General features: G+C 43.6%; 1 protein-coding gene across 6 annotated transcripts in view; it reads left to right on the top strand.

Annotated features, from left to right (window-relative positions):
• The window catches only part of LOC137376336 (unconventional myosin-VI-like), a 344835-nt gene that overhangs the window by 287972 nt on the left and 43151 nt on the right, over positions 1-13712 (top strand). For all 6 annotated transcript variants that reach the window (XM_068044672.1, XM_068044673.1, XM_068044676.1 and 3 more), the window contains exons 21-22: positions 1373-1503; positions 2594-2671. In XM_068044672.1, the coding sequence (XP_067900773.1) occupies positions 1373-1503; positions 2594-2671 (209 nt within the window). The remainder of the gene's footprint in view (positions 1-1372; positions 1504-2593; positions 2672-13712) is intronic.

A 13712-nucleotide genomic window follows, 5' to 3' on the forward strand; every position in this document is an offset into this window, starting at 1 on the left:
GGGTAATTAGGGATGGGCAATAAATGCTGGCCTAGCCAGCGATGCTCACATCCCATGAAACAATATAAAAAATGCTCTTCCTTCTGCCCTCCACCCACCTGAGCCCTGCGCATTACATTCTCTCCCAGTTGTGCCCATCGTTTTTTAGCTCTTGGTATATTATTCTTATCCACAAAGTCTTCCGTGTGCTCCCTCAATCCTCTCCCATTCCACCTCCTAATCACATTAGCATCTCTTTTGCTCACACGATTACCTTCAGTATACCCCAGGTTTCATCCTTTTCTCCTGCTCTTCATAATTTAGTTACATAACCTAGGAGCATCCAATCAGCTTCTGGATGTATCCTAATGACACGTGAGTTTACCCCTTTGCCTCCTCCATCGACCCAGTGTCTGTAGCTATGCCCTCCAGTTGCCTGTCAAACATTAGGACATCACTGAACCAAAATTTCCTTCAACCTAATGTTATCCATTATTTTTGGCTTCCACTGGCACCTGTGTTGACTCCAGCAAATCACCCATTGCCATCTACACCAGTAGGTGCAGAACCTTGGCATCGTACTTAAACCAGAGCTCAGCTTCCTCCTTGCACATCTGCTCCACTACTAAGACCATTGCCAGCCTTTGCTGCCAAAACCCTAGTCTGCTCCTATATCATCTTGAAGCTCGACTTTTTTTTTCAGTTTCTCAGCCTTTTCCCTTGCCTTCCTCTCTACAAACATCAGCTCATTCAAAATGCTGCAGTCCTGTCCTTGTGCCATGATGCCATCACCCCATCCTCTGCAAGCTTCACTTCTGCCCAGAAAATTGATTCCACAATTCATGCCCTGATTGTGCCCTGCCATAGTGATCTCTTTGGGCCTTAAACCCACACATGCACTCTGCTCTGAGAGGCAAAAATGCCCAAAATGATCTGGTTTTTATGGCTGTTTCGTAACCCAGCTTATGGAATTTACTGTGATTATTGAGTTCAGTCCAATTCTCCAGGATTTCACTGAAATAAAAAGAGAAAATGCTGGAATTACTCAGCAGGTCAGGCAGCATCTGTGTAGGGGGAAACAGAGTTAACATTTCAGGTTGATGACCCTTTATCAGAACTGAGGAAAGGTCATCGACCTGAAATGGTAACTCTGTTTTACTGTCTACAGATGCTGCCAGACCTGCTGAGTATTTTCAGCATTTTCTCTTTTTATTTCAAATTTCCAGCTTCGATAGTATTTGGCTTTTGTATTAGGATTTCACTGACATGAATTGCAAGATAAAATGAGTATGGGTTAATTCTTACGCTAACGTGGATTTAGTATGTTTCCCATACTGATTGAAAGGTTATATATGTGAACTGTGCTGCTTTCAACGGTTGCTTTATTGTTTAGGTATGGTGTCTGTACTCGACCTCATGCAGGGTGGATTTCCATCGCGTGCTCCATTCCATGAACTTTACAACATGTACCAGAAGTACATGCCTCCAAAACTCTGCAGGTTGGACCCGAGGCTCTTCTGCAAGGTACTGACTAGACTGAAGCTTTGAAGTTCTTTCAGTAACTTTCATGAGGGAATATCCTGCCAGATGGCTCAGCAGGAAATCGCACTGCATAACTAGATCCTTACAGATTAGGAAGGCCATAAGTTTGATCCGGAACGACATTAATTAGATGTGGGCAAGTGGTAGGGGTGTGGCAGCTGGCCTTAGTTTTCCTGGATGGCAAGTGGGGGGGTGGGGAGGGGGGGAACAAATCAACCAGAGTTCCTGACACTGAAGCATGCATTTGTGTGAATTTTTGACAGGGCAGGATTGGGCTTGACTCCATTCCCATGCTTTTGTCCAACATTGTATAGGCCCACACAGTGGCACTTTGACAATGTAACAAAGGTAGTTTGGCGAACTGTAATAACTTCTTATGACCTCCATCCTCTCTAGTATATATAGAATTAGACCGATTCTGTAGATCTTAGCAGTTTACCTGTAAACAAGAAGGTTGCGACTTCAAGCCGCTCCCCATGGATGAGGGCACATAGTCTAGCATGGCACTTAAGCAGTTCAGTGCAGCAGATTTGGAGGTGCCATCTTTTGGAAGACATGTTAAATCGAGGCTTCCTCTGCCTGTTTTGGTGGATGTAAACAATTCCATGGTACTTTTTGACGAAGAGCAGCAGTGTTCTACCAGTATCTTGGCCAACATTTATCCCCCAACCAACATCACTTAAAAGCAAAACCAGACTAATTGGTCATTTATCTCATTGTTGTTTGTGGGCCTGAGCTATGCAAAAATTGGAGGTTACGATTGCCTCCATTACAATAGTGATTGCACTTCATAAGCAACTCATTATCTGTGAAGTGCTTTGGGATTTTCTGAGGACAGGAAATAAAAGTCAGTTAATTAAGTTAGACATTGATGAAAATATATTCCATACAAACTAGCCTTTTATATAATAGCATTAATTATTTTTTATTTCAATAGCCAAGTTGAAAGGGGGAGGACACAAATCAGGAAAAAACAATTTAGGAGACTCGAGGAGCAATTGTTGTTAGCAACTTAAACATTGTTTAACAAGTTATACATCCTTTAATTCATTTCCCTTATTTTTTTTTCCAGGCACTGTTCAAAGCCTTGGGCCTCAATGAGAATGATTACAAGTTTGGTCTTACCAAAGTCTTTTTCAGACCTGGCAAGGTAATGAAACCCTTTATTCCCCAAAATTTTCTGACACTCAGCTTTCAGAATCAATTTCCTGCTTCAGAACATTGAATTTGATGGCTCATTTTATAACTAGAGACCATGAGACAAAAAAAAATCTTAACAGTGACCTCTGTAGTTTAGAAAAGAGCAGGAGTGGCAGCTCAACATTCTTGGTTACAAGGTTTTCAGACAGAATAGAGAGGGGAATAAAAAAGGAGAGGATAGAAATATTGGTTCAGTAACCACAGCTGTGAGGAGGGATGATATGCGAGAAGGGGCATCAGATAAGACCATATGAGTTGAACTGAGGAACAAAAAAGGGGAAATCCCACTACTGGAAGTATACCAAAGACCCCCAAAGAGTCAGAGGGAGATGGAAGAGGAAGTATGTAGGCAAATTGCCGAGAGGTACAGAAACAATAGGGCAGTAATAGGGGATTTTAACTAACCTAATATTAACTGGGATAAGTTCCATGTAAAAGGTGTAAAGGGCGCAACATTCTTAAAATGTATTCAGGAGAACATTTTTAGCGAGGGAATACCAAGCTGACCTGAAAAAGGGCAGTTCTGGACTTTGTTTTAGGGAATGAAGCTGGGCAGGTGAAAGGGATATCAGTGGGGAGAGTGTTTTAGTGGTAGCAATTATAATTCATTTAGATTTAGAGTAATTATGGAAAAAGACAGTCCAAGTGTAAAAGTTTTAAACTGGGGAAAGGTCAATTTTAGTAAGTCGACATGTGATTTGACAGAAGTGGACTAGAAACAGCTACTTGAAGGTAAATCAGTGTCAGAGCAGTGGGAGACATTCAAGGAGACAAGCAAATCAGAACAAATATGTTCTCACAAAGAAAAAAGATAGGACTCTCAAATCGAGAGCACCCTGGATGTCAGTGTACAGAGTAGGATAAGGCAAAAAGAAGCTTATGTCAGATGCAAAAAACTCAATACTGCAGAAAGTCTCAAGGAATGTAGAAAGTGCAGGGGTGGATTTAAAAGGCAAATTTGGAAAGCAAAGAGAGGGCATGAAAAAATATTGGCAAGTAAAATCAATGGAAACCCAAAGATGTTTTATTAATACATTGTTGAGGAAAGAGTATACCCATTAGAGACCAAAAAGATAACTTGTAGGTGGAGGTGCAAGAGGTGGGCATGATTCTTAATGAATACTTTGCATCAGTTTTCACAATAGAGAGTGAACGAGGCAGATATTGCAGTTGAAGAGGAGGAGTGTGAAATATTTCACGAGATAAACAGAGTGAGGGAGGAATTATTAAGGTGTTTCGCATCCTTGAAAGTGGATAAATAACTATCGGCGCAGTGGTTAGCATTGCAGCCTCACAGCTCCAGCGACCCGGGTTCAATTCCGGGTACTCCCTGTGCGGAGTTTGCAAGTTCTCCCTCTCAAAAAGGAGGAGGTGTTGGGTGGCTTGCAAAGCATTAAGGTAGATAAATTCCCAGGGCCTGATGGGATCTACCCCAGAATACTGACGGAGGCAAGGGAAGAAATTGCTGGGGCCTTGACAGAAATCTTTGTATCCGCATTGGCGACAGGTGAGATCCCAGAGGACTGGAGAATAGCCAATGTTGTTCCTTTGTTTAAGAAGGGGGTAGCAAGGATAATCCAGGAAATTATAGGCCGGTGAGCCTTACGTCAGTGGTAGGGAAATTATTAGAGAGGATTATTCGGGACAGGATTTACTCCCATTTGAAAACAAACAAACTTATTAGCGAGAGGCAGCATGGTTTTGTGAAGGGGAGGTCATGTCTCTCTAATTTGATTGAGTTTTTTGAGGAAGTGACAAAGATGATTGATGAAGGAAGGGCAGTGGATGTTATCTATATGGACTTCAGTAAAGCCTTTGACAAGGTCCCTCATGGCAGACTGGTACAAAAGGTGAAGTCACATGGGATCAGAGGTGAGCTGGCAAGATGGATACAGAACTGGCTTAGTCATAGAAGACAGAGGGTAGCAGTGGAAGGGTGCTTTTCAGAATGGAGGGATGTGACTAGTGGTGTTCCGCAGGGATCAGTGCTGGGACCTTTGCTGTTTGTAATATATATAAATAATTTGGAGGAAAATATAGCTGGTCTGATTAGTAAGTTTGCAGACGACACAAAGGTTGGTGGAGTTGCGGATAGTGTTGAGGATTGTCAGAAGATCCAGCAGGATATAGATCAGTTGGAGACTTGGGCGGAGAAATGGCAGATGGAGTTTAATCCGGACAAATGTGAGGTAATGCATTTTGGAAGGTCTAATGCAGGTGGGAGGTATACAGTAAATGGCAGAACCCTTAGGAGTATTGACAGGCAGAGAGATCTGGGCGTACAGGTCCACAGGTCACTGAAAGTGGCAACGCAGGTGGACAAGGTAGTCAAGAAGGCATACGGCATGCTTGCCTTCATCGGTCGGGGCATAGAGTATAAAAATTGGCAAGTCATGCTGCAGCTGTACAGAACTTTAGTTAGGCCACACTTAAAATATTGCGTGCAATTCTGGTCGCCACGCTACCAGAAGGATTTGGATGCTTTGGAGAGGGTACAGAAGAGGTTTACCAGGATGCTGCCTGGTCTGGAGGGCATTAGCTATGAGGAGAGGTTGGATAAACTGATTGTTTTCATTGGAGCGACGGAGGTGGAGGGGCGGGATGATAGAGGTTTACAAAGTTATAAGCGGCATGGACAGAGTGGATAGTCAGAAGCTTTTTCCCTGGGTGGAAGAGTCAGTTACTAGGGGACATAGGTTTAAGGTGAGAGGGGCAAAGTTTAGAGGGGATGTGCGAGGCAAGTTCTTTACACAGAGGGTGGTGAGTGCCTGCAACTTGCTGCTGGGGGCGGTGGTGGAAGCAGGTACAATAGCGACGTTTAAAAGGCATCTTGACAAATACATGAATAGGATGAGAATAGAGGGATACGGTCCCCGGAAGTGCAGAAGGTTTTAGTTTAGGCAGGCATTAAGATCGGCGCAGGCTTGGAGGGCCAAATGGCCTGTTCCTGTGCTGTACTGTTCTTTGTTCCCTGTGACCGCGTGGGTTTTCGCCGGGTGCTCCGGTTTCCTCCCACAGCCAAAGACTTGCAGGTTGATGGGTAAATTGGCCATTGTAAATTGTCCCTAGTGTAGGTAGGTGGTAGGGGAATTGAGGGGATGTGGTAGGAATGTGGGATTAATGTAGGATTAGTATAAATGGGTGGTTGATGGTCGGCACAGACTCGGTGGGCCGAAGGGCCTGTTTCAGTGCTGTATCTCTAAATAATTAAATAAGTAAACTAGTCCCAGATGAAATGTATCTCCGGCTGCTAAGGGAAGCAAGAGAAAAATTAGCAGAAGCTCTGTCCATCATTTACCATCCCCTCTGGCTACAGCCATGGTGCCAGATGACTGGAGGACTGTTAGTGTTGCACTGTTGTTTAAAAAGGGAGGAAGGTATAGCTCGAGTAAGTACAGGCCAATCAGCCTAATCTTGGTAGTGGGCAAATTATTGGAAAAAATTATCAGACAGTATAATTTGTCATTTAGATTGGCAGAGATTAATCGAGGACAGTCAGCATGGATTTGTTAAGGGAAGTTCGTATCTGGCTAACATGGTGGATTTTTTAGAGGAAATAATAAGAAAGGTTGATGATAGCACATTTGATGTAGCCTATATGTATTTTTAGCAAGGCTTTTATCAAGGTCCCACATGGCAGACTGGTCGGGATCCAAGGGCAAGTGGCAAGTTGGATCCAAAAATGGCTCAGTGGCCAGAATCAAAGAATAATGGTCGACAGGTTTTTTTTATGACTAGAAAGCTGTTTCCATGGGGTTCCACAGGGCTCAGTGCTGGGTCTCTTGCTCGTTGTTTTTATGGATAATTTAGACTTTAATGTACGGGGCATGATTAAGAAGTTTGCAGATGATACAAAAATTGGCCATGTGGTTCATAGTGAGGAAGAAAGTTGTAGCCTGCAGGAAGATAGCAATAGACTGATCAGGTGGGCAGAAAAATGGCACATGGAATTCCATTTGGAGAAGTGCAAGGTCATGCATTTTCAATCTGGAGAAGTGTGAGATATTGCATTTGGGGAGGACAAATGAGGCAAGGGAATATGCAATACAAGGACTCTGAGAAGTGTACAGGAACAAAGGGATGTTGATGTGCCTGTCCACTGATCCCTGAAGGTAGCAGGACAGGTAGATAAGATGGTCAAGAAGGAATACAGGATACCGAGACGTAGAGTAGAAGAGCAGGGAGTTATGCAAGAACTGTATACAACACTAGTTAGATCGCAACCAGAATACTGCATACAGTTCTTGTTGCCATATTACAGTAAGGATGTAATTGCACTAGAGAGGGTACGGAGCAGATTGACGAGAATGTTGCCAGGAATAGAGAATTTTAGCTATGAGGAATGATTGGATAGGCTGGAGTCATTTTCTTTGGAACAGAGGAGGTTAAGGGGAGATTTAATTCAGGTGTATAAAATTATGATGGGCCTAGATAGAATGGATTGGAAGGATCTATTTCTACTTGCAGTGAGGTCAAGAACCAGGGACATAGATTTAAAGTAATTGGTGGAAGGATTGGCGAGGAGTTGAGTAATGCTTTTCACCCAGAAGGTGATGGGGGTCTGAAGCTCACTGCCTGAAAAGGTGGGAGAGCCAGAAACCCTCATTGTATTTAAAAAGCAGTTGGATATACGCTGAGGGCCATAACCTGCAGGGCTGCGGACCAAGAGCTGGAAGGTGGGATTAGGCTGGATAGCTCTTTTTTTTCAGCTGACGTGGACACGATGGACTGAATGGTCTCCTTCTGTGCCATAATTTTTTCTACATTCGATCCAACTGGTTATCTTGGATCAGGGTTAGTTGGCCAGTTAGTTGTGGAGCTGAAAACCCAGAAGTGCCACTCTCTTTGCAAAACTGCAGAACAGCAGAGAGCATTTATAGGGGATTCAGAGACCCAGTATTCTTCCCTCCAGCTGAAGACGAGAAGCAATGAGAAAGCTGGCTTCAACTGAGAGAAACAACATGAAATAATGAAGAGCTGGTTGCCTTGAGATTGAATGTGTTTTTCCGCCTTAACACATGTGCTTTTAAGAGTAGATAAAGGAATTAATTCTGCCCATCTATACTTTAACAGGTCGAGATTGTTAGAGCTACGATGAGAAAATTTGAAATGCAAGATGTGTATTTGGCTAATGAGCCTGCAAAAAAAAACAAATCAGGAAATCAGATCACAAAATGCTAAGATGTCTTTGAAATTCTGTCATGTGCTATTTTAGCAAAGGCAATAACCTATCAATTTTAAATTGCCCCCATTGATACAGCACAGGGAAATATTTCATATGACTGCATTAAGTACTTGCATGGCAGTATTCCATGGTGTGTAATTTCAAGGCCTTAAAATATTTATGTCAGGCCTGGTGATCTGCACAACATTGTAGCTACTGAGTTGGATGCAGACGTCATATTAGTAATTTTTGCCAAGCTTGCTGATGCCCATAAAAACTAAAAATGAATATGAAATTGTCTTTCTGCAACCAACAGTTTATGCACCCAGACAGTTATGAGTCCCAAAGTAGAGTTGTCAAATCTGGCTGGTCATATTCCTGAAAATGGGGAATGACATCATAGTAATGTTACTGCACAAGTAATCCAGAGGCCTGGGCTAATGCTCTGGGGATAGTTCAGATCCTGCTATGGCAGCTGGGGAAATTTAAATTCAAATCATCAAATAATTCTGGAATAAAAAGCTAGTAACTGTAATGACCATGAAACTAGCAGATTGTTGTAAAAACACATCTGGTTTACTAATGTCTTTTAGGGAAGGAAATCTGCTGTCCTTACCTGGTCTGGCCTATATATGAATCAATCCCACAGCAAGTGTTTGACCCTTGTTAGGCCACTGAGGCCAATTAAATCACTCCGTTATATCAATCCCCTACAGAAAAGTTGAATAAGAATAAAACTGGATAGACCACCTGACATGCACATGCCAAAACTAAGCGATCCCACAACCAATGGATGAAATCAAAGCTCTGCATTCCTGCCACATCCAGTGGTGAAAGGTAGTGGGAAATTAAACAAATAACTGGAGGAAGAGGCTCCACAAACGTCCCCACCCTCAGTGGTGGTAGAGCCTAGTCAGTACAAAAAACAAGGCTGAAGTGTTTCCAGTTGTCTTCAGCCAGAAGTGCAGAGTGGATGATCCATCTCCGCTTCCTCCTGTGGTCCCCATCATCACCCATGCCAGTCTGCAGTCAATTTGATATCAAGAAATGGCTGAGCGCACTGGATACAGCAAAGGCTATGGCCCCTGACAATATCCCAGCTTTAGTGCCAAAGACTTGTGCTCCTCCAGTCGAGCTATTCCAATGCAGCTGCTACACTGGCATCTACCTGACAATATGGAAAATGACCCAGGTATGTCCTGCCCACAAAAGGCAGGGCAAATACAATTGGCCAGTTACCGCCCAATCAGTCTTGTCTCAATCGTCAGCCAAGTGATGGAAGGTGTCATTGACAGTGCTATCAAGTGGCATTTATGCACCAATAAGCCGCTGACTGCTCAGTTTGGGTTCTGCCAGGACTACTTGGCTCCAGACCTCATTACAGCCTTGGTCCACACGTGGGCAAAAGAGCTGAATCCAGAGGTAACATTCACACCACACAGTGCCAGGCAATGACAATCTTCAACAAGAGAGAATCTAGCCATCTCCCCTTGATGTTCAATAGCATTACCATCGCTGAAAACCCCCACCATCAATATCCTGGGGGTTACCATTGGCCAGAAACTTAACTGGACCAGCCAGATAAATACAGTGGCTACAAGAGCCGGTCAGAGGCTGGAAATTCTGCAGCAAGTAACTAATCTGACGCTTCAATGTTGATGCACCATCTACAAGGCACAAGTGAGGAGTGTGATGGAATACTCTCCACTTGTCTGGATGAGTGCAGCTCCAACACTCAAGAAGCTCAACACCATCTAGGGCAAAGCAGCTGGCTTGATCGGCACCCCATCCACCATTCACTCGCTTCACCAGAGTGCACAGTGGCAGGAGTGTGTACCATCTACAAGATGCACTGCAACAACTCGTCAAGGCTCCTTTGACAGTACCTTCCAAAACCCGCGACCTCTACCACCTAGAAGGATTGTCAGCAGCTGCATGGGAACTCCACCATAAAGTCGTTTACGTCACAAAAAGCGGCAAAAGTGATGTGACGGAACTGGACTGGAAACAGCTATTTGAAGGTAAATCAGTGTCAGAACAATGAGAGGCATTCAAAGGGGAGATTCAAGGGGTTCAGGGTAAACATGTTCCCACAGAGAACAAGAGTGAGGCAGCCAAATCTAGAGCCCCATGGATGTCAAGGAGCTCAGAGGATAAGATAAGGCAGAAAAGGAAAGCTTACGTCCGACACCGAGAACTCAATACTGCAGAAAGCCAAGTGGAGGGGAGAAATCAAAAAGGAAATTGGGAAAGTTAAGAGAAGGCATGAAAGAATATTGGCAAGCAAAATCAAGGTGAACCCAAAGATGTTTATCAATACATTAAGAGTAAGAGGATAACTAAGGAGAGAGTAGGGCCCATAAAAGACCAAAAAGGTAACCTATGTGTAGGAGCAGAAGATATTGGTATGGTCCTTAATGAATACTTTGCGTTTGTCTTCACAAAAGAGGGAAACGATGCAGATATTGTAGTTAAGGAGGAAGAGTGTTAAGTATTGGATGTGATAAACATAGGGACATTAATAAACATTAATGGGATTAGCATCCTTGAAAGTTGATAAACCACCAGGGCCAGATGAAATGTATCCTAGGCTGTTAAAAGAAGCAAGATGGGAAATAGCAGAGGGTCTGACCATCATTTTCCAGTCCTCACTGGATACAGGTGTGGTGCCGGAGGATTGGAGAATTGCTAACGTTGTTTCTCTGTTTAAAAAGGGAGCGAAGGATAGACCGAATAATTACAGGCCAGTTAGTCTAACCTCAGTAGTCGGCAAATTATTGAAATCTATTCTGAGAGACAGGATAAACTGACACTTAGAAAGGCACAGGTTAATCAAGGATAATCAGCATGGATTTGTTAAAGGAAGATCTTGTTTGACCAACTTGATCAAATTTTTTGAAGTAGCAAGGAAGATAGATGAGGATAGTGCAGTTGATGTGGTCTACATGGATCTTAGCGAGGCTTTTGACAAGGTCCCACATTGCAGACTGGCTTAAAAAAAATAAAATCCCATGGGATCCAGGGCAGTGCAGCTAGGTGGATACAAAATTGGCTCAGTGGCAGGAAACAAAGGGTAATTTTTGACAGCTGTTTTAGCAACTGGAGGGCTGTTTCCAGTGGCGTTCCGCAGGGCTCAGTACTGGGTCCCCTGCTTTTTGTGGTGTATATTAACGGTTTGGACATAAATGTAGGGGGCATGATCAAGAAGTTTGCAGATGACCCAAAGATTGGCCATGGGGTAGATAGCGAGGAGGATAGCTGTAGGCTGCAGGAAGATATTGATGGTCTGGTCAGATAGACAGAAAAGTGGCAAATGGAATTCAGCTTGGAGAAGTGTGAGGTGAGGAATGAATGTCTACAGATCCCTGAAGGTAGCAGGACAGGTTGATAAGGTGGTTAAGAAAGCATATGGAATCCTTTCCTTTATTAGTCAAAGTATAGAATGCAAGAGCAGGGAGGTTATGCTGGAACTGTATAACTCATTGGTTAGGCCACAACTTTAGTACTGTGTGCAGTTCTGGTCACCTCATTACAGAAAATATGTAATTGCATGAGAGAGAGTACAGAGGAAATTTATGAGGATGTTGCCAAGTCTGGAAAAATGCAGCTATGAGGAAAGATTGGATAGGCTGGGGTTGCTGTCCTTGGAACAGAGAAGGCTGAGGGGAGATCTGATTGAAATGTACAAAATTTTGAGTGGCCTGGATAGAGTGGAGGTGAAGGGTCTATTCACCTTAACAGAGAGGTCAGTGACGAGGGGGCATAGATTTAAAGTGATTGGCAGAAAAATTAGAGGGGAGATGAGGAAAAACTTTCATCTTCAGGGTGGTGATGATCTGGAACTCACTGCCTGAAAGGGTAGTTGAGGCAGAGACCCTCAACTCATTCAAAAGGAGTCTAGCTATGCACCTCAAGTGCCGTAATCTGCAGGGCTACAGACCAAATGCCTGGAAGGTGGGATTAGAATAGGTGGATCGTTTTTCGGCCTGCACAGACACGATGGGCTGTGACCTCTTTCTGTGCCTTAAACTTTCTATGATTCTAAGACCATTCAGCCTATCGAATCATGCTGGCTGTCCTCAGAGCTGTTCAGTTTGTCTCAATCCCTGTAGCCCTGTAAACCTGTTTCCTTCAAGTGGCTATCCAATTTCCTTCTGAAGTCATTGATTGTCTCCGCTTTCACCTTCCTTGTGGATAGCGAGTTCCAGATCATTACCACATGCTGCGTCAAAAAAAAAGTTCTTCCTCACAATCCCCCTGCATCTCTTGCCCAAAACCTTCAATCTGTGTTCCCTAATCCTTGTGCTATTAGTTGATGGGAACAATTTTTCCTTTTCTAACTTACCAAAGCCTGTCATAATCTTGTTCACTTCTATTAAATCTCCCTTGTTCTAAGGATAACAACCCCAGTTTTTCCAACCTAACCTTGTAACTAAAATCCCCCATTCCTGGAATCATTCTGGTAACTCTGCACCTTCTCAAGCACCCTCACATCCTTCCTGAAGTGTGGGGACCAGAACTGGATGCAGTACTCCAGTTGGGGCCTAATCAGTGCTTTATAAAATTCAGCATAACTTCCCTGTTTTTGTACTCGATGCCTCTGTTTATGAAGCCCAAGATCCCATATGCTTCACTAACCATTCTCTTATCCTGTCACATTCAAAGACTGATGCACATGCACTCCCAGGTCCTTCAGTTCCTGCACACTCTTTAGAACTGTGCCATGAAGTATATATTGCCTCCTCATATTCCTTCTACCAAAATGCATCACCTCACACTTGTCAGTATTAAATTCCAGTGCCACTTTTCTGCTAGCCTATCTATGTCTTGGTGCAGGCAGTTCACATCATCCTCACTGTTTGCTACACCTCCAAGGTTGGTATCATTGGCAAATTTTGAGATTCTACTCTGTATTCAAGACTCAAGTCATTTATATATAGCAAATAAGCAGTGGTCCCAGCACTGATCCTTGGGGAGCACCACTGTCTACCATCCTCCAGTCTGAAAAGCAACCATTTACTACGACTCACTGTGTTTGTTCCATAAGCCTATTTTTATCCAATTGGACACTGACCTTCCTGTTGCTGGAGCTTCAGTTTTGTTAACCAGCCTTTTATGTGCTATCTTATCAAATGCTTTCTTAAAATCCATATAAACAACATCCACCACATGATCTGCCTTTTACAAATCCGTGCTGGCTATCCTTAATTAACTCGAACCTCTCCAAATGTGTGTTAATTCCCCCCCACCCCCCCGCACACCCGCCAATTATTGTTTCTAATACCTTACCCACCCCTCCCCACCACTGATAAACTAACTAGCCTGTAGTTGCTAGGACTGTCCTTACACTCTTGAATAAGGGTGTCACATTTACCACTCTCCAATTATCTGGCACCTCCCCCGTATCCTGCAAATTCTCCTCCAAGCCTCACACCATCCTGACTTGGAACTATATCGTCAGTCCTTCACTTGCTGCCTCAAAAAACTGGAACTCCCTTCCGAACTACACTGTAGCTGTACCTGCACCAGATGGACTGCAACAGTTCAAGAAGGTGGCTCAACACCACCTTCTTGAGGGCAATTAGGTTGGGCAACAAATGCTGGCCTTGTCATCAATGCTCACATCCCAGGAACAGATTTTTAAAAAAAGGTTAGGTGGGAGTGACTACCCTTGACATCAAGGCAGCATTTGACTGAGCATGGTGGGGGAGGGAAACCTCCACTAGCTGGAGTCATATCTAACACAAAGGAAGATGGTTGTGGTTGTTGGAGGCCAATCAACCCAACCCCAGGTCATCATTGCAGAATCTTCTCAGGGCACTGTCCT

This window comes from Heterodontus francisci, chromosome 13 (assembly GCF_036365525.1).
Source record: "Heterodontus francisci isolate sHetFra1 chromosome 13, sHetFra1.hap1, whole genome shotgun sequence".
NCBI lineage: Eukaryota > Metazoa > Chordata > Chondrichthyes > Heterodontiformes > Heterodontidae > Heterodontus > Heterodontus francisci.